The sequence below is a fragment of the Phoca vitulina genome, unplaced genomic scaffold, assembly GCF_004348235.1.
Source record: "Phoca vitulina isolate PV1807 unplaced genomic scaffold, GSC_HSeal_1.0 scaffold4, whole genome shotgun sequence".
Classification (NCBI taxonomy): Eukaryota; Metazoa; Chordata; class Mammalia; order Carnivora; family Phocidae; genus Phoca; species Phoca vitulina.
Genome location: NW_022589707.1, coordinates 21,333,299 through 21,360,606, shown reverse-complemented (window position 1 = coordinate 21,360,606; position 27,308 = coordinate 21,333,299). Strand labels below are relative to the sequence as shown.

Genomic DNA, 27,308 nt, shown 5'->3' with positions numbered 1-27,308 from the left:
ATTGTTCCTTAAAATTCATAGACAGATCTCATTCTGGTAATTACAAGAAGTAGAGTCCTAAATGTAAGCTGAATGCAGTTTTTAAAACCTATATGGCACAATCCTAAAATTGCAAAGGAAAAGAGACAAAAGTTTATTGATTAAACGCAATTATAGAGTCAGGCTCATAATAAAACTCAGTATTGATCTGTGGACATGATGCTAACATAATCAGTCACATTTAGATATTTAGCCCAGATCATATTGATCCTATGTCAAGTTCAACTTTCAGCCATACTTGTGGATGGAAGAACTATGTAATTCAAGCTGAAGGGTCTTCAGAATCACATTAAAAAAAAAAAAAAAAAGATCTCACATCAGTGACAGATATCAAAAGGTGAATGTAGCAAGTAAGCATCAATGGGAGTTCATTGACGATGGAAGGTATGAGGTTATGATCCAAGGAGAAATTGGCATATGTATTCCTTTACATTTACTAATTACTTAACTGAATGATTAAATGCATTACATGTGGTAAATTAGTATTAATTGGATGAACACTAAATGTTATTAAACTGGTTTTCCTGAACTGAGAAATAAGACAATTCAACTTCTCTCATATTTTATTCTTATGTCTGATGGTCTTTCAAAGGAAAGTCTTTCAAAGTTACATATATGATAATGTGAAATAATATGAGTAGACAGAATACTGAAAAATGCAAGGCACATATATTATAAAACCGTTATTTTGTATTTTAAAGAATCTTAAAATCTTCATTTATCCATTTATTTGAGTAAAAAAACTTTTAGTGTCACCTTTATGTAATTCCTAGTTTTATAAAACAACTGCTGAATTTTATTATTTCTTTCACCAGAGAAGGTCATAACAAGAAGTTAAAAATAACACCAATTAATGACTTATCTATTGAGAACAGGATATATAAGAAATTCCACAGAAAATCCATCATTCTTTTATTCTACAAAATACATACATTACATATTTAAATACATACAGTATGTTCTACATAATCCTCTTTTTACTTCTGCCTTTTATAAAGGTTTATAGGAGCAAAATTTTTATTTTAAAGCAATGGGTATATAGTCTTTAAATAATATCTACAAGTTCTTGAAAAAAATGAGCCTATGTTTCATTTCTATAATTAAATCATATTTTCAAAAATGAATATACTTTATGAAGCATTTTCCTCAAGAAATGTAATTCTAAACTATATATTTCCTAATGTGTCAAGCCCTTTGGAACCACACACATGAATGAAAAATTACTTTGCTAATGATTACCTTTAGTGATAAAAATATTCCTAATAGCAATTTAAATCACAAGAACAGACCCTATATTGACAGTGATAAAACTTGTAGGCGAACAATATTCTATAAAAAAAAAAAAAAAACAACCTACAATCTCTCTGGCGCTATGATTCTATGAAAGCGTAATGTATTCTTAGGGATTATCCCATCTTCAAAACACAGGCTGTAAAGACCAAGAATCTCTATTTCTTTCTTTTTATGTCTGATAAGCACAATTTAAAATATTTTATGCAATCTGAAGAGAAACCAGAGTGAAGGGGGGGAAATCGGAGGGGGAGATGAACCATGAGAGACTATGGACTCTGAGAAACAAACTGAGGGTTCCAGAGGGGAGGGGGGTGGGAGGATGGGTTAGCCTGGTGATGGGTATTGAGGAGGGCACGTTCTGCATGGAGCACTGGATGTTATGCACAAACAATGAATCATGGAACACTATATCTAAAACTAATGATGTAATGTATGGTGATTAACATAACATAATAAAAAATAAATATTTTATGCAAATATACTTCACCATGCACCACTGATTCATTAGTTTCCATGAATTTATGAAGAAATAAATTTTGAAAAAGCAACAGTTTTGATCTCCCTGTGTGAGAAATCTTTCACTTTAAAATCCTCTCATGAACTAAAGTAAAATAAGAAAACATCTATTGTTAAAATTTACCTAGTTTTTTATTTCTGTAAAATGATATTTTCATATAGTTTTCTCTTGGCATAACATATCAACATCTACTCTTAGAAAACACAGAGATATCATCTGGATCAAATGAACTGTGCTTTCAATCAATTACATAACCAAATGCAAGGCTTGGAGACTTGCTTTAAAACTGGGTTATGCTCGATTATCTTCAATTAATGTTGATTAAAACACAAAATTATGGTGACTAGTTTTAAATGAAAAATTATTCATGGCACTAATCAAATGTTCACTGATAATGACAAATTTCAGTTCAGTTTGTCTTCCAAAACGATATAAGAAAATTATCAAAAGAAACCAACAAGATATGAGCTTGAACAATGCACAGCAAAACTGTCATAAATTGTCATGATTAACCTATGGACTAACTACAGATGTGGGACATGGTAATTGAGGATACTGGTGGGGAGTTTCTATGGTAACAATTGGATATATGCTCCAGCATCTTTAGGTGGTACTGTCACCAGGTGTGGAAGAAGTGGATGGAATAAAACCCAAATTGAGAAAGATTGTTATTTGCTATAGATTTATGGAATTATAGAAGCTTATTCAAATGGAACCTGAAAATTTAAATTTTTCATTAGGGTAATAGCTGTTGGAAGTCAAGGGAAAAGAATAAGTAGGCTGATGGTACCAATTTAAACAGTTAACACTGACTTGAAAATAGCTAGCCTACAAAACAACGTGAGGACTATTAGTAACCTGGTAGGCCCCCCTGTGGTGTGCGCGAGGGGGCTCTTTGGTGGGCACTGACCACGGCCAACCCCTATGTGCTCCAGAATCCACGACCAGGACAGGCATCTAAGTCAGAGTTCCAAATGTGAGATGGGGAAAAATTTAACTGAAATGTTTCTTCTTCCTTCGCAACTAATTCTAAGGATGCTGCATTTCTTTTCTTTTCTTTTTTTTCCTGCTGCTCCTGGTGTTGAGAGAAATTAGGGATATAAAACAGTGGAGGAAAAGGAAGTGGGGGAGAGGCAAATGGGATACTGCAGGAGAAGAGGTGGCTGTTCATTAGCATTCTGAGACCACTCAGGTGTCCAGGCCTGGGACTCAAGTACCAAAAGGACGATGAAGAAGGCGCTGCTACCTAAGAGCTCCTCTGCAAAATCCTGAACTGAACTAAGCAGCATGTGAATCTTTTGAAATACAATAACTTGGTTTAAAATTGTCCTATGTTTAAGAGCTTGCCCGTAGCTGCATTTACCGATACCACATCTGATTATACTTTCCTTGTCGCTCAAACTCTGAGCTTGAAAATTCACAAGAAGGTAAACATGGCACAGAGAAGGACCTCATGTATTTTTATAGCACCCATGTGGCCATTAATAGGAAGTTTTATGTTACAAAATTCTATGTAGATTATCTTGGTTGATATTTTTTGTTTTATATACACATTTTATGCTGAACACCAAAGAGAAACGTCAATACCTATATGAATTAGGAGTTTGTTCACACCTCTATTATTGACCCAAATAATTTCTTAGCTTGTTTTTGTTAAATTGACTAAAAACGGATGTATGAATTTACACATCTTGCTTTCTGGGGCAAATAACAACTAGTATTTTTGCATGACAATTTTAATCAGCACATACAGACCTAGAATCATAAGCAAAGCAAACCAGTATTCAACATTTACGTGAAATAATATATTCAATGTTAAAGTAAAACATACCTATGAAGTGTGAAGTTATCTTACTAGATCAAGAAAATAAGCTCATAAAATTAAATGTAAGTTTATATTCCAATTTAAGAATTTTTTTAAAAAAATTTGATTTAAAAAGAAGGTAACTTTTCTGGTTCATTTTTGACATTTCTTTATTATTGGAAGTCAATTAGTACTGTGTTGTATTGTATTATGTTACATACATATTGCATTGCATTATATACAGAAGAGAGAAAAATGAAAAACAGGTGCTTTGCATAGTGAAGGATAGTTTAACCAAAGAATGTCTGTCAGTCTGGCAAAAGGCAATGCACTGTCTGAAGCAGAAAATCTGGATAGCAAGCAGACCCCCGACCCTACCCATTCAGTTTACCCTATTTTCTTAGAATTTCTAAATATCCTGAAAATCAAAGAAACAGGGAAGTCAAATAGATTCACGTACCAGAAAAATCTGTAAATACATACCATCATTTATATCCTAAAACAGATAAGGTTGCCTTCAAATAAGGTAGACTTTGGAAATTTATTATTTTGTTCTATCTCAACATTTAATCAGTGTGTTTAGTTTTTAAGTTATAACAGATACTTCAAAGATAATTCAGAAAACAGAGGAAATGAATCAGTAACTAAACCCTTTAAACTCATCCATTGTGAATAGTTTATGTATAAATTCTACTTATATTTATAAAATTTTTTAGCAGTTATAATATCACATACATAATTTAGTATTTTTCCACTTAACATTACTATTTCTTTTCCATGCTATTATAACACCTTCACAGCCATTACCTTTATTCCCACATGAATGGTAGGTATTAGGTTGTTTCCACTTTACTCTTGTGGCAAAAATAAACTTTTTTTCATAAATGGTAAAGTTAACCTAAATATTCTGGGTTTGTCTAGAAAGTAGGAGACTGACACTGTAAACAAGATCATGATATTCCTTTAAAAATCACATTATTATAAAGATTTTAATACAATGAAGCAAAAAAAAAAAATCATGAAAATACTTACCCTTACCAGCTATAGGTCAGCAAAGGAATGAAAAAGCATATTTAAATGGATTAGGAGCATACTGACTTCTATAACTAGTCATTTTAATTTCATATCATTTTCTGACTTTCTACTAATGACTCTAAAAGTTGTTCTTCCTAGAGGTGATCAAAAAAGAAGAAAAGGAAATGCCAGGGAAATCGCAGAAGGGAAGAAAATACTAAGGGCTAACTACTCTCTGGAGAAGTCCAATGGATGGCTTCTCTGCGAGAGGTCAAGATCAGTATTCTCATTCAATGAGGTACAAACACATTTTTCTTCCTTCCTCCCCTCCCCCCACCTTTTTAAAGAAAGATGAAACAGCAGGGTCTTCTGTGATAGAAAACTTTACTAAACATCTGGAATACAGGAAAGCTGTTGTTAACATAACCAAAACAGTTTGGCTTTTTACAACAAGTTTGGATTTTTTGGAACAAGTGAATCAAGGGGCTAGAAAACTCCATCCCACTTAGCCTAATCAACACTGCTTTGACAATAGGCTGATATCTGATCGTAGAAAGGTTTTGTGAGAAAGAGAGTACATGGTTATTTGAATCAACTGATTACTAGATCTTATATTCATTAATTCTATATTGCCTAGTCATGGCCTTAATGTTCTAGGCCAGGGGTTGGGTATTTCTTGCACTTAGGATGTGAAAAAAAATACTGAAACACAAGTGAATGAGGAGACCTTTTCACAAAAATAATGTTCAAGTCACTGTAACTCAGTGGTTCTCAAATGAGGGTGTTTCTAGCCCATCTTTAACTCTGCCCTGCCCAACATTTGGCAATGTCTGAAGATATTTTTGGTTATCAGGTGGGAGGGGGTATGGTTTGCTACTGGAATCTAGTGAGTGGAAGCCAAGGATGAAGCTAAGCATCCTATAATTCACAGGACAGCCCTCCTGGCAACCCTTGAAACAAAGCATTATCTGGCCCAAAATGTTAGTGCCGAGGTTGAGAAATCTTACTCTAACTTGCAAAAAACAATCATTCTGTTTCTTGTCAGGATGCAGTCATGGAGAACAGATTTACCTCCTACCTGAAACAACTAAAAATTCAGAAAAAAATACATTAAAGAAATAGTTCTCAAAACATTGGACATCAGACAACCCAGGAGAGTGATTCCTGAGAAACAGGAAACAAATGTGGTGAGCTGAGGATCAAGTTAAGACCCGGAGAAACTTTCAAAGCTGAGGCACAGGGAACAAGAACCCACAAAGCACTAGTGTGCTCCCCAAGTTGAGAAGACGGACCTGACAATTCAGGAAGGTCAAAATGGCTAGAGTCTGCCTGCAAGAATACGGTTTCCTCCCCCTTCCTCTTTCCATATTCAGTTGAATACTGACTGCTTCACACATGTGAGGAGACCACCTCTGGCCAGAGAAGAAATCATCCTAAAGGATGAGAGGGGGCAGTGCCCCAAACTCACACAGAGCCTGCAATAGTACTTGTTCTCAACAGTCAGTAGGAAACCTCAAAATTCATGGGTCATCATTTAGAGTCTTTAAGAAGAATCGTGGTCCAGAAATGGGGAAAATTAATCCAAGACTAGACACTATTTAGTTCCACCTAACAAAACTTAAGAGTAAAACCTGAAAAGATTGAACTGTTTCCAAGTGACTTAACTGTGTCTTAGAATAAAACTCAAGGACATTTTCACGAAGAAAACTACATCAAGGCACATTATAAACTAACTGCTCAACACCAGTGTTAAAGAGAAAATCTTTAAAGCAGCTAGAGGGAAAAAAGACACTATGTACATAGAAACAGGCAAAAATGAACACATTTCTCATTATAAAACAAGGTGTTAGAGTATGAGGCAAAATCTTTAAAGTACTGAAAGAAATTTTCTTTTCAAAATGAAGGTAAATTACTTTTTCATATGTAAGAAAGCTAAAAGAATCACCACCAGACTTGCACTTAAGTCACAAGAAGTCTTTCAAGAAATATATTTTTTTTAAAGATTTGACAGAGAGAGAGAGAGAGAGAGAGATAGCGAGCAAGAGAGTGAGCACAAGTGGGAAGCAGCAGGCAGAGGGAGAGGGACTAGCAGGGAGCCTGATACGGGGCTCAATCCCAGGACCCTGGGATCATGACCTGAGCCGAAGGCAGACGCTTAACCAACTGAGCCACCCAGGCGCCCCAAGAAGTAAAAGATTTCTACAAGACAACGGAGAACACTGCAACTGATAACTACTTGGGTAAGTATATAACAAATATTTTCTCATATTATTTAAATTTCCCTAAAAGGTAATTGACTGTTAAGGCAATAATTATAATAGCAAGGTATTGTGGGATTTATAGTATGTGAAGAAGTAAAATGTAGGACAAGAATAGTCTAGAGGCTAGAAGGGGAGAAATGGAAGTATACTATTTTAAGCTGCATATACTATTGATGAAGTGCTATGAAGATGGACTGTGGTAAGTTTAAAGAGGTATACTTCTAACCCTGAAACACAAAGGTAGCTGGACTTGAGCTCATATTCCATCTTTAATTTTTGGCTTAATGTGCCATGAAGATGCCCAGACGTGATAGTGAAAAGAGAGTAGTTATTTGATACAAGAAAAATACAAGACCAAAATAATGCATGTCAAGATGTTACTCCCCTGGAGAAGAACCTTAATAGTAGAACCTTTTAACTGAAAAGTCAAAAATTGAATTTAAAGTCATAGAAAAACTGACATTATAGATGAGACCAAAGAAGCTTTGCAAAGGAGTGTAACAAGTTAGAGTATTTGGTTTAATGATTATTAAAGCTGTGTTTGAAAATATTTCTATAACTAGTACATCATTTGTTATTAATCACTTATAGATTCAAATGAAAAATAAATTTTTTAAATGATTTAAATTAGCATACAAAGGATGACATGAATACTAAGGTATTTAGATAAAGTTGGCTTGATGACTTGCTCTTTTTTATCAATCTACAACAGAAAATAGCCCTATTATCCTTCTGGACTATTAAGAACAACCCTAGGAAGTGATGGTTCATCATTTTGGTGTTCTGGAGTCCTATCAATGCTTATTTGATTTTGTAATACTTTTCCCATTTTTATAGAACATGTAAGGTAAAACAGTAAGTTTAAATAAATTTTATTGGAGAAGTTTTAGAGTTTTCTTATATGTTCTGGAGATTCCCAGATATACCCTAATGCTTGGCAAATTCAGAACTGAAAACCCACGCAACATTTATTCCAGATCTGTGTGAAAAAATTAGAGAGTTGATTCTATGGTTACTAATACAAATGATTTTTATTCAATTAGGAATTCATTAATGATGTAAACTATGATACTGAACAAATGTGTCTCAATTTTATATCTTATTAAGGTTATTAATTGATAATCCAATTATTTTTCAACAAAACTTACAAAGCTGAGCATCTGCATGGAGAGTCCCACCTTTAGGATTCAGTTTCTGGGTTTGAATCGCAGGAATGGGTTTATATGACTGACCTGTGGCCCTATACATGGCCTGAACCCATAATATTCTATCCTGTTCATCATCACTGGCAAATATCACAGTGTCTCCTTCTTTAACTGCATTAAAGAACATCTGACCACCCTGAAGGCCTGTGGAGGAAGAAAGACGTCATTAAAAACTTACATAATTGGCAGATTTCAAGCTCATGCACTAAACAGTCACATGGAAGAGAATCAGTTTGACATTAGTAGCTCAATGCTGTTAACAGGAGAAAGGTTTAAACTTCCATATAACTTTAAAAATTAAAAACAGCTTAAGGAAATGAACAGTTCATGACACAGTAACATTCTGCAAGCCATAAAAACCTACTCCATAGAAATATATAGCACAGTCTGCAAACTGAGGCCAGAGAAGAAAGTCTTATCTTTTGGCACATTTCTCATTCTACATGCAGGAGAAATATATGGTGATTTTAGCAGAAAAGAAACACAGGTAGGGCAAAAACGATACTTGTATCTGTATGGTATTTTATCCTTCGCAAAATTCTTTGACAAAGAAGCTATTTTGCATTTTTCTGTGACCAATTAGTGAATGGGATCACAGATTCCTACTTTTAATCTCTCCATATTAAATTCTTAATCTCTGTATTAAATCTACGTATTTCTTAGTATTGCTTTATTAATTTCATTAACCTCCACATATTAATTCATTCCCTCACCAATGTTAGATACCAAGCATCTAGTACATACGTAGTATTAATATGGAAGTAGGGAGAGAATTTAAGAATGTGATATGGGGAAGAAAACTGGTAGAATATACAAAAATTCATTTGCTGCTTCCTTCCCTATTTCTGTCTCTTTTACCTTTTGGCTTTCCAGTAAGAAGTTCATATAAGCATTGCTGATATTTCTCATATAATTTTTCTATTACAGTAACTTTCACATATTGTATCGTTGTCTTAAAGATAACAGAAATGAGGAGTTATGGCTAAAGCTAAGTAGCCCTCAGAAAGATATACTTTGAATCTCATGAAGTCTTGTCTAGGTAGTCTTGTCTAGGTACATAAATGAAATATGCCCCCTATTCATTCAATGGAGTTTGAAACCTAGAACAGACAGGATATTTATGAGAATTTCATCAATACATCAATGGCAGAGAAAGCGATACAATTTAGAATTACCTGGGTGGGGGTCTGTGTAATCCACAGTGTATCCTTCAAGTTGCATTAGTTCTTGTGGTTCAGACTTTTTTTCTCTATAACTGCACATAGCAAATGTGTATTGGCTAACCTGTACAAGAAAAGGTTTGCAGATTGCTTGCATTAAATTTCTTTTATTTTTTATCAGAAGACTTTTTGCCAAATTTTAAAGATAACATGCTTTGCTCATAAATTATTAAATGTCAGCATTTTTCAAAACCTAGCTCAGGGATTAAAGCACCTTTCATCTGTCAGCTTGCAGTTAGGCCTTCCATGCCTATGATCCAGCATTTCCCAAACCAACAATCTGCTGGCCAAGATTCTATGAGATATTAATAGAAGCACCATAAAAAAGCATTCACAAAAAAAATAAGTTTGAGAATTACTGGGTTAACTAAAGATAAACAGGCTTCTTCTACTGCATGCTTTCTTATGACCTTTAACAGGCTAACATACTTTGTGAATCTCTAAGGGTAAGACAACAGGAGCATTCTCAAACTTATATGATCATGGAATTACATATTATTTTATTTTTTTTAGAGAGAGAGAGAGGGAGAGTGTGCGCTTGTGTGGGAGAAGGCAAGGTAGTGGGGGCAGAGGGACAGAGAGAATCTTATGTAGGCTCCAGGCTCAGTGCAGAGCCCACGTGGGGCTGGATCTCACGACTCCGAGATCCTGACCTGAGCCGAAATTAAGAGTCCAACACTAACCAACTGAGCCACCCAGGAGCCCCATGGAACTACATTTTAAAGCATGCTTATTTTAACCTTTAACTAAAGCAAAAGAAAAAAAGATTTTAATAAATGTTGAGAATTTACTGTAACCAAACCCACAGGAAGGTCCAGGGTAAGTGAGTTTTAGGCAGCCAGTGACTTAACACTGCCAAGATCCGCTGTCTCTCCATTCTACTTCTCTTTTGAAACTGGCTTCATTTTCTTGTGGGGCAGTCTGGTTGACCTAGAACCACAGTTGCAAACAGCTCTCAGTCACCTCCCTGGCTGTCCCACCCTGAGTCATGAGGCCGTATTTGCACCAACCACTGTGGCTAAGGGGTAAAAGTAACATTAGCCCAATTTGGGTCAAGAGCTTACATCTGTGGCCAAGAATGTCACATGCTACAACAGGTGGGCTCTGAGAAGTTCCCCCAAAATAGAGACAGGAGGTGCTGTTCCCAGCAGGAGATAAGAATGTTTGGTAGATTGGGCGCCTGGGTGGCTCAGTTGGTTAAGCGACTGCCTTCGGCTCAGGTCATGATCCTGGAGTCCCAGGATCAAGTCCCGCATCGGGCTCTCTGCTCGGCAGGGAGTCTGCTTCTCCCTCTGACCCTCCTCCTCTCATGCTCTCTCTCTCTCTCATTCTCTCTCTCAAATAAATAAATAATCTTAAAAAAAAAAAAAAAAAAAAAGAATGTTTGGTAGATTAATACCTAAATTGCAAAATATCTTACAACACAGGATCCATGGAAAAGTTTCGGGTAATGTGAATTATGCCCCCTTTCCACTTTTAAATACAGATGAAACTAAGGAAACATAAAAAGAGCTTTTAATAGACAAAGATTAAAGAGGACTCAAAAGCGAGCTAATTATGAAAGAAAAAATTACATGGACTACGTTAAAATTAAGAAATTCTCCTCATTAAAGGATACCATGAAGAAAGTAAAAAGGCAAAGCCACAAACTAAGAGAAGATGTATGCAAAATATATATTCGACAAAGAACTAGTATCTATCGATATGGAGGGACAGATAAGAGCAGCAACTGAGGTTACTGAGAGAAGAGGCGATTCTGCTTTAGGATTGCACCATCAACTCCTGCCTGAGTCTCCAGCCCGCTGGAAACTTATATTCTGTAAGCCTTCCTATGTATTATGCAATCCCTTTGAGCCAGCAAATCTCCTTCTAAGAACTTATTCCAAATAAACAAATGGACAAGTACTCAAAGATGCATGTGTAGTGTGTTCACCACAGTATTGAATATAAGCAAAAACTGGAAAAACCAACAGTGGTTTGGTTAAATACATTACGGCATGACCACACAGTAGAATGCTATTCAGCCATCAAAATACATGACAGATTTTTTTTTTCCCAGACATGGAACTATTTCTAAGATAACATCATAACATAAAAAGTAGGTGAAAAACAAAAATGTAGAATGTGTTCTTTTGGGTAAACACTATATATACATATGAGTAAGATACAGACTAAAATATCTATAGTAATTATTAGAAGGTGCAATTGTGGGTGATTTTATTTAGAGTTTTTAAAAAAATATGAATTATGTTTAAAAAAATTTTAAGTAATCTCTACATTGAATATGGGGCTCAAGCTCACAACTCCTGACATCAAGAGTCGCATGCTCTACCAACTGAGCCAGCCAGGTGCCCCTGAATTATATTTTAATGAAGAAAAAAAGAGTACAGCTGTTTATTTTGAAAAAAAAAACAAAAACAAAAACAAAACGTAAAACCTTTGGGAATCGTTGAGGCAGATAACCTGAAAACACCTGTGGTTCTTGTACTCTGAAGTTCTCCTTTTCTTGCCCTCATAGACTGTCGATGAATTTACTTTTTCACCTGCCTATGCTCAAGGCTTACAGATGAAACCTGGTGGTGGCTCCTACAGGGATCTGTTACTAAAGGCGGCTTCAGTTTCCTTGTGTAAAAAGGTATGATTGTGGGGGATTTGGAGAGATTGGGAGAGGTGTGGTGGTGGGTGGTGAATGATGACATTATACTTCCATTATTCGTTCTAAAAAGAAGCTCATTCTCTTACTTAAGGGCAATAACTTAGTCTCAAGTTCCACTATTCTTCCATAAAGTGATTTAATGTAGTGTTATCTTAAAAACATAAAATATTTCAAGCATGAACAGAAGTACAATAATATACTAACATGTCTATTTTTTAAAGATTTGAGAGAGCGAGTGAGAGAGAGCGAGAGAGCGCATGTGTGCAGAGGAGGGGCAGAGGGAGAGAGAAACTTAAGCAAACTCCACACAGAGTGCGGAGCCTGACACAGGGCTCGATCTCATGACTCTGAGATCATGACCTGAGCTGAAACCAAGAGTTGCTTTTAACCAATTGAACCACCCAGGTGCCCCTGAATCAAAACTTTTTTTTTTTTAAGATTTTATTTATTTATTTGAGAGAGAGAGAGAGAGAGAAACAGCATGAGAGGGGAGAGGGTCAGAGGGAGAAGCAGGCGCCCCCCTGAGCCAGGAGCCCGATGTGGGACTCGATCCCAGGACCCTGGAATCATGACCTGAGTTGAAGGCAGAAGCCACCCAGGTGTCCCTGAATCAAAACTTCTTGTATATATATACTTTAGAATTTTTTGTTTAGTTTTATCTACTCAAACACATTTTCTTTTCTCTCTCCACAGAGGTAATTACCATGCTGAACTTTGTGCTTATTATTTCCATGCATGTTTTAAAAGTTTTATTACATATAATATTTTAGGTTCCTAGACCCAATTCCAACCTGTTGGGTATGTAGGCAGGGTGGCTTCCACACCAATAACAAACAATGCTCTGGACACCAGCTGGGTGTCCCACAATACACTCAATTCTAACTCTATACCAAGAGAGCACACAGAATTAGAATTCCATAGGTTAAGGGTTCAGTCCTACAAGGCTGCCTCAACCTAACCCCCTCTTCAGATGCCAGTCATAACCTCAGGCTGTATAATCTATAGATTGGAGGTTCCTATCTACCCTTTCCTTGTACTTCAGATGCTAATCCAAATTATTACCTGTACTTCTGATGGGCTACAGATTAGGAATTCCCACAACCTCCTCCCTAAATCAACTGTTCACCAGCCTGGAAACTCTCCCAATCCCCTTCTTTTAGGTTTTTATAGAGGCTTCATTACAGTGGCATGACTGATTAAATCACTGGCCATTAGCAATTTATTCGGCGTCCAGCCCCTCTCCCCTCCCCTAGGTCTGGGAGGATGAGGGGTAGGTGAGAGTGAAAGTTCCAACTCTCTAATCACACTGTTGGTCCTCTAGGCAAGCAGCTGCCCATCCTTAGGTGGGTTCTACAAGTCACCAGTAACATAACAAAAGATACCTTTAGCACTCTTTAGGAAAGTACAAGGGTTCTGTGTTAGAATGGGGATGAAGACCAAATATATATTTATTATAAATCACAATTACCATGTAAATAAATTGATAAGGTATTTCTTCACACACTTTAAAACTTTGTATGAATGAATCAGACACATTTCTTCTGCAACTTCCCCTCCCCAAAGTTCAACATATTTAACCATCTTGATACATATACTTCGAACTGAATTATCACACCTTACCCAATGTTCTAGTGATGGCCTTCAGTTTCTTACACTTGTTGCCATTAAAAATAATGCCCAACGGTCATTCTTGCACACATGTGTGAGAGCTATTTGAAGGGCTACACCAGGGAGCGGAACTGCTAGGTTGTAGGGCGTGTGTATCTTCATCCTCACTAGATATTTCAAAACTACTTTCCAATTCATACATACACCAGTGGTACATGAGAGCTCCTGATACTACCCATCTTTGCCGAACTTGGTATTTTGAGTCTTTTTATATTTTACCAATTTTGATGAATGGGAAGTGGTATCTCACTAGTACCTGAATTTACAATTTTCATTACTAATAGAGCTGAGCATTTCCTCATGTTTTTTTACACTTGGGATTTCTTTTTCTGTGGGTTTCTTTATTAAACAAGTTTGCTCATTTTCTAATGTATCAGTCATTCAAATCCTTTTTCCACAATCAGTTTTGCTAAAAGTTTATTTCCTTTTTTGAGTGTTTGCAAAGAATATCTTTGCATTTTGTTACTTTTTGTTTTCTATTCCTTAATTTCTGTGAGCTTTATTATTTCTCCCTTCTTTTGGGGGGTAATTAACTTTATTCTTTCATGAATATTTTAATTCATCTACTTAGCTTATCCATTTTCAGTTGTTATTCATTTATAATTCAACAAACCTAAATGCATGTATATTTCGGTTTATTCTAAATTTACCTTCGCTTCATCTCACAAGTTATATATAGCATTTTCATTAGTTCAGTTCTAACTATTTCTCATATTCATTTGTTCTTTTCTACACGAGTTATTTACAAGTGTGCTTTTAAATTTGGATCTGCAGTTACACTTTTATTACTGAGTTTTAAAGTAATTCCACTGTGACCAGAATGATTCAGAATTTTGGTCTTTTTTGAGACCTGCTCTATTGCCTAGGGCACAGCCAATTGTTAAAAGAATGCTTAAAAAGAATGCATCTTTTACAATTATTGTTCACTGATTATATCCATTATATCAAATTTACTTATTGTGTAGAAAAATACACTACACGGTTTTCTAATATTTCTTCCGATGTGTCAGTTATTGAGAGGTATGTTAAAATTTCCTGCCAATGCTATGCTATCTACCTGTGACTTCTTCACACAATTCCCTCGAATGTTGCTTTATATTTTTTGAAGACACATAATCTTACACATATATACCTTATACTAAAATATGTTATCTGATAACAGTCAATATTTATAGCAGCCCTTGTCTTTACCCATTTTTTGGCCACTACTGTTTCTTGAATCACACTCCCTCATTGAGTTCAATTTCCTTCTTTAGTAAAACCTTTTTGAGTCAGTGTTTATTTTAAAATAAGTCTTTAATTCTCCCTTATGAATGACTGTTTAGGTGGTTATATAGTATTCTAGGCTAGTAATCCTTCAGCACTTTGAAGATATTATTCCATTGCCAGAAAGCTTATATATCCATGTTGAAAAGTTTGATAAAGTCCAATTGTGGTCTCTTTGTAGTTAATTTGCTTTTTCTCTCTGGTTTCTCTTAAATGTTCTCTTTATCTGTTAGCCTGTGTTTTAATTTTTAATTAAAAAAAATTAAGTAAACTCTACCCCCAATGTGCGGCTCAAACTTACAACCCTGAGATCAAGAATCACATGCTCTACCGACTAGGGCAATGAGGCACCCCTGTTATCCTGTAGTTTTACTGTGAAATTTTGGGGAGTTTTAATGTTTACCCTGATTGATAATTGTAGTATTTCTTGTATCTGAGAATTCATGACTTTTATCAGTTTTAGAATCTTGTTCATTATCTTTCCAAATGTTGACTCTACCTCATTTTCCCTTTATTCTTTCTTCAAATTCTATCAGAAGTATCTTGGAACTTTAGATTCTTTCCTATCTTTTAGCTCTTTGCATATTTTATGCTTCTTCATTTCTCTATACTGAGTAGTAATTTCGTAAGATTATAATATTCTATCATTAATTACATCACTAATTTTCTCTTTAGATGTGTCTAAACTACTGTCTCACCTGTCCAAAAAGGGTGTAATTTCAATGACTGTTTTAAATTTTTACTAGTAGCTCTACATAGCCCCATTCCAAATCTGCTTGTTCATTTTTCATAGTATTATGTTCTTTGTTTTGTTCTTTTCTTGTACTTTTGAATCAGTTTATAAATTTCATCACTGTAAATGCAGTTATTTTATAGTTTATATAGATGACAGTTATTACTGAAATTCTTGGGTGTGTAAATAATTAATTTGTTTTGTAATTTTTAATGATGAGCTCATATCCAGCACCAGTTCATCTGGGGATATTTTATAAAACCTATGTTAAAGGTTCATATTTCCAAAAACAATTTTTTTTTTTTAATGTCAGATGCCTCAGATACATCATCAATCCAGAAGTACTGTTTATGTTAATTTCTTCACTTGGGCATTTCCCTTATATTTGTATAAAATAAATGAGAACTTCAACATTCTCTGAGTATAGGTTAATAGTTACAAATTCTCAGGCGTCATTTTTACTCCATATTCAGAGCCTGAGGCCAAATATAAATTTACTAGCCTGGGGGCAGTTTTTCTTCTAGTCCACATTTCACGGGGATCGAGCTCTTTTAAGTTCTTTAAGAGAAGATCTCTTATCCAAATTCCCACTTTGAGAATGCCTCAGGGTATGTTTTCTTTCTCTAAGTGAACAATAAAATCCCTACACACCAACATCAACACCTTGTCCCCATAAACCAGCCCCAATACAGCTACAAGATCAATGCACAAGCCTTCACTACTTGGTGCGTGTGGTTTTCCTTCTTGCAATACAGCTATGCAATACAGCTGTTATATCTTACCCAGCATTTCTAGGTGTTTTCCACAAAAGAATTCTTAGCATTACCTTAGGACTAGCCAAGACCACCGATTTGAATCCTTTGGCTAATCCTTCAATTTTCTTCTTTTTTTATGGAGATTCTGAATAACAGGTCTAACTTTCATATGTATGAGGAAAAACACTATACATTATCGACACAGTTCACTACATTCCAGGAAAAAAAAAATCTATGATGGGGTTAGTATATGAAACCAAAATATGTTCAGATTTGTCTTATAGTTAAAATACAATTATTAGACTTCAGGAGACTAGTACCAAGGAATACTTTTGTGACCAATTATTAACAAAATAGAAAATTTATTGAGCCAATAATTCATAAGTTTCCTTTCCGTTCTTTCATTTGGAAGAATCTTAAAAACCTGGCTGAAAGAAAGTCTTCTGACACATCACCACACGAAGAATCTGGAATCTGCTGGGAGACAGATGACTCACACGGAAAGGTCTGTCTTCCCTGCACGGCTTGCAAAAATCTCCCGCAAATATTAGTTCGAATTTATAGCTACCACTGCGTTTGGTACTCCAGACAGGCTCTCCAACAAGACTCGCCCACTTTTATTCATTTTTCCACCTGAACTTCCAAGCAGGAGTATATCACCTTCACCTTTGAAATCGCATGATTTATATTTCCTAATCTAGTAAACCCTACTCCTCCTTCCAGGACCCTTACAAACTTGTCCCCTTCACACAGTTTCTAGCTGCATTTACCAGTGTGTGTTCTTGGTTTCTGAGTCACCAGCTCCCACACTGTCTGGCATACAGTCCCTGCCTTTTAATTTCTCCATGAAGTTAAACTTATTTCAATTCAATAAAATATTCAGCCACATTCGAAAATCGATTTGATAGTACAGATCACATACTAAGCCTTGTTTAAAAAAAAAATACTAAGAGTCTAGCAGTCCAAATTACCCAACTTGTACTCTTTAACGAATCTTCCTCCACTTACAAGTAATATTTGATTTTTTTTTAAATGTCAAACACTCCAATTAAAATGTTCAGGAAACAATAAACATGAGGCTAAATTCATTCCTTTATCTAACTAGTCTGTCTTAAGCATCCATTTTGTGATGGACCCAGATTTCAGACATAGAGGAACCACATTCTTACTCTTTCAGGTATCCTGGTAGCTATGATGTGATCACAGTCATAAGAAACCCATTAAAATGCTAAGAGAATTCAGGAAAAAACAAAATGATATAATAAATCGAAAAATAATTGGGAAACAAGTGATTAAGGAGTGATTATTTTAAAAAGAAATTCCTACTTTCTCAAAAACATCTGATTCACGTAAGGGGGATCTTGCTGTATTTTCTGTTTTTACTTGGAAAGAAAGGTAAACCCAAAATATTAGAAAGTAGTGCAAACTGAAAACTGACCTGGAAAAATAATAAGCAGCTTTGGAATTGTAATGGAACTTAATAATTTGTAAAATTTCATTCTTATATATATATGTAAGATACATATTATGTAATAGTATAGATCGGATTAGATTCCACACTATAGGTTTACTTTCTGATAGTACTGTCTTAACATTCTACAAGGTATTTAATCAATAAAAATTAACGAATGAAATATTGTTACATTTGATAGAATTATAGATTTTGTATGGAGAGGATCTTAAGAGAATACATTTGGAAACTGGAGACTATGATATCTAGGGGACTCAAGTCTCACTAAATCATAAACAGTTAAACCCAGAGCTAAGCTTCAATGAAAGGAAAACATAAGATTATTCTCTAGAACATAGTGCTATTGAGGGATCAGGGTTCTGGGCCCTTGAGATGATGATCTCAACTCCAGAGTTCACAGATGAGGAAACTGACTTTCCCAAGGTCACCTAGGAGGAAATAGTCATCTTCAGTCTAGAAATACAAGTCTCCTCAAATCTCGTTAGGAATTCCTTCTAATATACCATATTATTTTATAATTCACATTCTGAAACTTATACTGCTTTCCCAAATAAGCCAATTACCTCTTATTTTCTGGCAAAGTTATTATTTAAGATAGCTATAAAATACATAGTTATCTGTAAGAAACTATAATCAAAGACTATTAAGACTACTATAGGTATGGGAGAGAAAGGAAAGTGAATTGAATAGCAAGGAATTTGAGGCATTATCCCTTTATTTTCTTCTCTCAGATACATATTCAATAAATCACCATTTGTTTTACAGTAATTCCTTTTTTTTTTTTTTAAAGATTTTATTTATTTGACAGAGAGAGACAGCGAGAGAGCGAACACAAGCAGGGGGATTGGGAGAGGGAGAAGCAGGCTTCTGGTGGAGCAGGGAGCCCGATGCGGGGCTCGATCCCAGGACCCTGGGATCGTGACCTGAGCCAAAGGCAGACGCTTAATGACTGAGCCACCCGGGCACCCCGCTGGTTATATTTTCAATGCATATAAAATTATCATCCTTTGATGTGTTTAATACTGCTCTTAAATTTTCCTTAGTCTGAATATTGTCATGCTACTTTCTCTCCATATTCTTGCTGTTTGTGGTGTAGCTCTTAAAATCACCATACATATGGATTTGTTGTTTAATCCTACTCTGAGAATCGGACTCCTAATACGTATATTTAATACATGTACAGTAAGAACGAATACACACACACACACACACACACACACATAGCTGTCTTCTGTTTTAGGGTTTTTAAAAATTTTTTTTATTATGTTCAGTTAGCCACCATATAGTACATTAGTTTATGATATAGTGTTCAAAAATGTTTTAGGTTTACTAAAGTTTTCTCAGCATCCCATTTTTATTCTATACGAGTTACTTTAAAACTTTCAAGGACAGAGCTAACCCCATATTTTCTCTATTAAAAACAAAATCATTTTTGACTGTTTCTTACATAACTTGAGGAGTACAGCCTGTTTTTATCACTCCATTCATTAACTTTGACAAAAATCTGGAAATCAGGTTTCACATTTTGTTATAATTACTTCATGGGGTGTCTGGGTGGCTCAGTTGGTTGAGCATCTGACTCTTGATTTCGGCTCAGCTCATGATCAGGGTCCTGAGACTGAGCCCTGCATCAGGCTCTGTGCTCAGTGGGGAATCTGCTTGGGATTCTCTCTCTCCCTCTCCCTCTGCCACCTACCCCCCACCGCTATCTAAAATAAATAAATCTATTTCAAAAAAAATTACTTCATACTTCATAACTTGTTCAGGAATCATTTTTCATGTCTATATTTGACTCAAGATATTTCATAACAGTAATAGAGATTTAGCTCTATTATCATTACTCTTTAATTCTTTTATATTTTAAGTTTCATATTTCTGAGAAACTATACTCATTCATCCCAAATACCAGGAGTTCTGCTTTAAACATTTTCAGGAAGGTGACTTACAGATCACAGATGTATACTAAATTCTCAAGTCACACAATTTCCAATCAATTCTCTGTAGATCTAACTCCACTGACTTCTGTAGTTGAGTGTTAAGATGTAGGAGGCAACACACATTTTTTTCAAAGATTTTATTGGAGAGGGAGAGCATAAGCAGGGGGAGCGTGGAGGGAAAGGGAGCAGCAGACTCCCCGCTGAGCAGGAAGCCCAATGCAGGGCTCCATCCCAGGATCCCCAGGATCAGGACCTGAGCCAAAGGCAGACGCTTAACCAAATGAGCCACCCACACACCTCAACACACATATTTTTAATAGAAAAAAATATTTTATATGAAATGTTTGAAGATATCTTCTCACTAAATTTCCTGAAATGTGGAAGTCCGTTTATCTGCAGACTAATTTCTTTTAAATATCAGAAAATGTTCCTTTTATTGTTTACTTTCACTGTTATTTTTATTGCTACTCTGTTTTATCTGTGTTCTCTTCTCACTTAGATAAGCAGATTTTTTTTTTTTTTTTTGTCATACTGGATATTTCTTTAATATTTGCCACTGTGGGTAGAGTTTTCAGACTTAGAGCTTCTCTTGTCTTCTGTTACTGACTTCATTCTGTGTAGTGTTCATTCTGTACATTATTGCCTAAAACGTGGACATCAATTTGTTTTTTGTTTTACTGCCTTATTTCTGTCAGATCTCTTCTATTAATCTCAGCCAACTCTCATTTTCACAAACTTTTCAATAGAGTCCGTGTTTCTTATAAATTAAGCAAAATCAGTATTAATATTATAAAATCCCTTCATAGGTCTCCAGCCCCACCTCCCCCCCACCACCTTGCCTCTTATCCTCGAACCAACAGTGATCTTTCCAGGTCTGATTTTTGCCGAATGACAGGAAATTCTCATTGATTCCCCTTCATCTCCCACTAGAGAACTGACAGGATTTACCTCCTCAATCTCAAGCTGGAGAGAAAGTAGAAACAAACAGCTTTCTCTAACCCAACTTTCATTTTCTAGCAAGCATTTATGTAGTGAGGTTTGGATAGTAATTCTTCCAGTTGCAACAGGATGGTTCTCTACATTCAGAGGCAAAACAAGGTATTTGAATATTAGATGGTTTTTACATTTTTTGCTTTTGGCAGAATTATAGAAGGAACTAATTATAAGATGATAGAATACTAAAAATATTTTTAAAAATTGTTTTTATGCTAGATCACTATGTGTTTGGGGCATCTAACTTAGGAACTTACACACACACACACACACACACACACACACACACACACACACACCAGTTGAGAAAATGAGTGATGCTTGACAAAACTGTTTCCATCTACGTACTTAGGTGAGCCAGGCTTCTCCATGCTTACATCTCTAAATAATGCTATAAACAAGGAATCAATCTGAAACCCTTTCTCATTTTAGAAAAAATTACTCATTTACAGGAAATTTGGGAAGGGAAGCTACCAGCTCATGAAGATGGGCATTTACAATAAAATTTAACTTTTTTATGTTTAATAATTGTCCTTCAGGTTTTGTCATGTATCTATATACTTTTATCAGTCGTCTGCTAGTCATGATTGCAAATGTACATCAATATAAAATAATTTTTAATACTTAAAGGCTTTTGTTTATAAGAGTTTGTTTTTTCCTTTTCGCAGTCTTATTTTTATTCAAGCGAGGTAGTTTACCTGACTTGGTTTGTTCAAACACTGGGAGAAAGGGAAACAAATCTGGGTGTTTAGCATAAGTAGTAGCTATTTTTAGGGAAAGGAGCTTTCTGTCTTCCCTATGTTATTTTTTATGTCTCTTAGATTATCTCTGTTCTCAGCTTAAGTTTATTTATGTGGCATAAACAGAAGTTTATTGTCTCCCTGTTCTGGAGGCTAGAAGTCTAAAATCAAGGTTGGTTCCTTCTGAGGTCTGTGAGGGAGAATCTACCCCTGGTCTCTCCCACCATGTCTAGTGGTTTGCTATCAATTTTTGGCATGTCTTGGCTTGTAGAAGCATCATCTCCATCTCTGCCTTTATCTTCACATGGAGTTCTCCCTGTATGCATGACTACTCCCAAACACCTTCTTCTTTAGAAGGACACCGGTCATACTGAATTAGGGGCCCACCCTTTTCCAGTATGACCTCATCCTAATTAGAACACTATTTCCAACTAAGGTCACATTCTAAGGTATTGACAGTTAGGACTTCATAGGAATTTTTTTTTAATTCCAACTTTGTACACTTCTTTTTAATTGCAGAGAAGCATGACAGAGTGATCGAAGAGGATTCCGAAACATAATACTTACTTCCTAAGAGTAAAATTCTGTTGGGGAAGACCCAGAGAAATAAGAATTGGAGGAGAAAAAGCTAATAAATACAATTTTCAATGGTTAAAGGTAGCTACAGAATCACAGCAGCATTAGATCCTATTTGGCATGCTTACAATTAACTAATGGTTTTATTTTAGAAACTGTACCCACTGTGACTATTTAAATTTATGATGAAAAGTTTACAATGACCTGAGGCACCTGGCTGACTCAGTCAGTTAAGCATCTGGCTCTTGATTTCGGCTCAGGTCATGATCTCAGGGTCGTGAGATCACGCCCTGTGTAGGGAGCCTGGAGCTGCTTAAGAATCTCTCCTCCTAGGTCGCCTGGGTGGCTCAGTCGGTTAAGTGTCTGCATTTGGCTGAGGTCATGGTCCCTGGGTCCTGGGATTGAGCAGCAGGCTCCCTGCTCAGCGGGGAGCCTGCTTCTCCTTCTCCCTGCTTGCTCCCCCTGCTTGTGTGCTGTCTCTGTCAAATAAATAAATAAAATCTTAAAAAAAAAAAATCTCTCCTACCTCTCCCTCTGCCTCCCCCCAACCCCCTGCTCTCCCTTTAAAAAAAAAAAGTTTACAATGACAAGAATGTACAATAACGTATAATAATGTACAAGTTGTACAAAATTATTTTAAGGGACATATTAGCAAAAGAGCTTGAAGACTAGCATGAATGTAATCTGGTCTTTTAGAAAGATATATTTAGTCCTTCTTTGACATCTTTTAGAGATCTGGGAATTAGTTTTTCATTGTTTACTAGTCAGTATGGTAAATAACTGACTTCAGTTCCATTTGCATTTATAATTTTCATATCTTCCCCCGTTCTTATGGGTATTTTCCCCTCTCATTCATTCATTCATTCAACAAATATTTACTGAGTATCTACAATGAATATTTCTAGGTCCTGAGCATTACAACAATGTCCCCAGCCTCAGAATCAGAAAAAAAAAAATTAGAAAAATAAAATCAATCTCATACAGAATGGAAAAGACTCCACAAATAAAGAAGTATCTCAAACAATTTTGAGTGTGAATCGTTTTTGAAGAAAAACAAAACAGAGTAAAGAGAATGATATTGAAAGGGGTATATTTTCGATAATTGGGCCAGAAAAGGGCTCTCTGAAGATAATCATATGAAGGTATTTCGAACGGAAGGGAAGGGGGACAAGCCAGGTTTAACAGGAGTCTGCCACCGCAAAACAGAAGTCCCACTTTTTTTTTTTTTTTTAAAGATTTTATTTATTTTATTGAGAGAGAGAGAGAGCACAAGAGGGGGAAAGCGGGAGAGGGAGAAGCAGACTCCCTGCCGAGCAGGGAGCCCGATGCGGGACTCGATCCCGGGACTCCAGGATCATGACCTGAGCCGAAGGCAGTTGCTTAACCAACTGAGCCACCCAGGCGCCCCAGAAGTCCCCCTTTCATTCCCCCTCGCTTACTCTTTCCAAACCATCTCAGCTATGACCTTGGGGAAATTACTTTAACCCTTACATACGGCAGTCTGATTTCCTGTCAAATGAGACAAGGATAATGCGCCCCCCAGAGCTCTGGGAGAACCAGAGATAACTGATGTAGAGCACCTGGCACCTGCTTGCCTGTGGTGCAGGAGTCCCCAACAAACTTCCTGACACCCTGCTGTCAGGAAACCATCATCCTCTCTCTCTTCCTTTGCGACTTCCAAGAATCCTTTCATTGGGGGTTGGAGATGTGCCTTGTTGCTGTAACAGAGTGAAGGCACCTGGCTGATTTGGGGACTGAACTGATTTTGGGGACGTATGTTTCTCTGCTGCGAATAACTTGAGGGCTGTTGGCTTTCCTGTCTCGGCTTCTGTGTCCCAGCCTCACTTGGTTCTCTCCCCATCTCCCTCCTTTCCTCTCTTTCTCCCCCCCAGGTTGTTTCTTTCCCATTCAGATCACAGACTTGTTGAATGAATCCATAAATGAACAAGAAACTGAGAAAGAAAACGTGGAGATGCCTAAATGTAGTTTTAGATATTATCCCCCCCCCCTTTTTTTTTTAAGATTTTACTTATTTATTTGACAGCGAGAGAGACAGTGAGAGAGGGAACACAAGCAGGGGGAGTGGGAGAGGGAGAAGCAGCCTTCCTGCGGAGCAGGGACCCGATGTGGGGCTCGATCCCAGGACCCTGGGGATCATGACCTGAGCCGAAGGCAGACGCTTAACGACTGAGCCACCCAGGTGCCCCTCCCCTTTATTTCTAATGGACATTATCTTGATTATACATTTTAATGTAGGTTTTTGAAATTGTTACTCTTTTTAAAAAAAGGATTCATCTCTAAAGATTTCTACATTAATTATGTTCGTGTGGTCATACACTAAAGAACCCAGACATGATATGTGTAACCCATCTAAAATGCTAAAAATTTGCTTGTCGTTTAAGATCTAGTCTTCAAAATTACCTGTCAGAAGGCTTGTTTTTCCACATGTAATGTAAAATGCTTAACATCAGTGTTGCTTCTTTCTTTGATATAGCTTGGTACAGGTCCAGTAGCTGTTTTATGATTTAAGTACTATATTTCTAGCTAACTTTGAATAATTATTTAACACAAACGATATATAAAATTTTAAGTACCAAATTCAAGATCTTAAGAAATACTAAAAAAGCATAAAGCAAACAAAAAAATCTTCACCTTCAAAGGGATCACCTACTTTCTAAAGCCATAGTGATTTAAATGATAAAGTATTAAACACTTGTTTCATTTTGTACTTCTTTTAACATTTTATTTAATATTTTACTATCTCAAAAGTCATTCATCAGACCCAGAATCTGTCATGGATTACTGGGCCGTGGGTTTTAACAAAGAGTACAGATGGAAGAGTAACAAAACACCAACGACTAACAAAGCTATCACTAAGAATTAGGAAACCCAACCCAGGAGACAACTGAAAAAGTACCGTTTGGCTTTTGAATACATTGGTTCCAGAAGCAACTATGAATACCATCCTTTTAACTCCCTGCCTCCTGGTTCTAGTTCCATAAAATGATGCTGCATTTTACACTTCTTTGGAGTTCTTTAGTATCCCCAAGAGCTTTCACGTTACCCATCTCTTTTGCAAGGTCATGTTAAAGCACATTCCTGAAGCAAACTCTACAATGAACTGCAGGGCACATTCCAGTGAATGCTTCTGAATAGCATTAACACCTTATACCTACTGGTTTGCTAGCCAATATCCAAATTGAGGGTAACTGGGAGAAGTTGCACTCTGAAAGAAGTGTCACCATCAGTTGGCACTAAGTTAAAATATGTCACTGAAAGAGAAGCTATGGGACCGGGGGGTGGGGGTGGGGGTCACCCTGCTCCCTGGGCTCCCAAGCTGGAGATTTTGCAGCCTTCACTCTGCTTCATCACCACATGACAGGGAATTAGACAGAAACAGGTGGTCTGACCTAGTATTTGTTTTCACTTATAAGCTTACTTGTATATTACCGAACAAAGCTTATATAATATACTATATTGCAATTGAAAATCCTTTCAGTGGAAAGATACAGCAATGACAAACATCCAATATCCCTAACGCAATCCACTCTTAACTCCATGAAGAATGGATTTATTGAAAATTGGGGGATATAAACAGACTTTAATCTGAGGGCAGCATTAAGTCAGGTTTTGGCATCACCACCTTTGACAGGGCACCTTCACTTAAGCTGCTAAAGGTCCCATGAGGTCTCTGCATCTGGTCTGGGAATCCTCCCATTTCATTTTCAATTGCCAACTTGTTCAACACCTGTCTGTGTCCACATGTGTGAGTGCTAACTATGAGTTTTGAGAGACCACAATATTCGCATTTGCATGCCGTATTCCTACTGCAGAGATCATGTTAACAGCTGACAGCTTAGCAACTGCCGCCATCTAATTTCAGTAAAGATTAAGGCTTAAAAAATCCTTAGCTGGAAACGTTCTTGGCAGAGGCCAAAGGTGCTGCTAGACTTATTTAAAAAAAAAAAAAAAAATCCCACAGCTTAATTTAATCAAGGAAAAGGAATATATCTTCAAGATCACGATGGATTTGAAGGGAATATAGATTTACTGTTTTGACCAAACGGCGTAAAAACGATTTAGCAATTGGTGTATAAATTAAAGAGGGGAAGGGCAGTCTTTTAAAAACAATGCTCAGGGTGATGCACATATATTTATTTAACAAATTGTTTCTACTCACAGTAGATTATAAGAAAGACTAGGTCCTTGTTTTCATGGAACAGAAATTCTAGAACAGGTAAAGAAATAATAGGAAAATTTTTAAATAAAAAAAAGATCATTTTGATTAGAAATAAATGTTCTGAAAAATAGAAAACAAGGTACTGGGACACAGAGTGAGTTGAGATACTTTGGACCGGGTGGGCAGAAAAGGCCCATTTAAGATGACATTTGACCTGGTACTTAAATGGATAGGTAGAATGAGCCAGCCATGGGGAAATGAAAACAATAAAATGTTCAGAATTTCTATAGATGGGTTTAAAAGTAGCCGAACAACCACTAGATGAAAGAAAGGCAGGGGACTTAATTCAAAGGCATATTCACATAGAAATCACCCACTAAAAAATAAACCCATATTATGTATTTATTTGAGGTACATTTGGAGAGGGAGGCTAGTGACTCTGAGGTACTAAACTCCAATTCTTGGCACTGTACCTAATCTGGGGCAAAACACTGCAAGTTGAAGTGCTGCTCAGTGGGACAGAGGACTCACCAAAGAGGAAGCCAGGGCCCAGAACATGTAGGATCTTCTCCGGGTCATGGTCGGGGTAATTCTAAGTGTAATGGGAAGTCATAGAACGATTTAAGCAGCAAGTGGCAAAATTGGAGTTACGCCTCAAATAGATTATTTTGGCAATGCAAACAAGGGATTATAAGGAGAATGGCAGAAAGTGGAAGCTGCTACGATGACATGGTAGACAAGAGCAGTGTGACGATGAGAGCAGTTTCAGCTAGTCCAGCGGCAGGAAACCTGGAGGACTACAGTCCTCTGTTCTCTGTTCTGGCTGTACATCAACCAGGACACCGAGGCTTTGTCAGGTATGCCCAAACAGAAGTCAGTTTTATGTCCCACATAGAGGTGTGAGAAGGAATCCAAATTAAAGGACAGATAATACTCACTTCCTTAAATATTTACTGAGTCTTTACTATGTGGCAGGCATA

General features: G+C 36.5%; 1 protein-coding gene across 17 annotated transcripts in view; it reads right to left on the bottom strand.

The window, feature by feature from the left end:
• The window catches only part of CADPS2 (calcium dependent secretion activator 2), a 520,372-nt gene that overhangs the window by 149,083 nt on the left and 343,981 nt on the right, over nt 1–27,308 (bottom strand). For 13 of the 17 annotated variants that reach the window (XM_032401664.1, XM_032401666.1, XM_032401671.1 and 10 more), the window contains exons 10-12: nt 9,309–9,417; nt 8,077–8,277; nt 4,686–4,694 (exon numbers count right to left, since the gene is read on the bottom strand). In XM_032401664.1, the coding sequence (XP_032257555.1) occupies nt 4,686–4,694; nt 8,077–8,277; nt 9,309–9,417 (319 nt within the window). The remainder of the gene's footprint in view (nt 1–4,685; nt 4,695–8,076; nt 8,278–9,308; nt 9,418–27,308) is intronic. The other 4 variants (XM_032401669.1, XM_032401682.1, XM_032401680.1 and 1 more) reach the window with 1 other exon arrangement.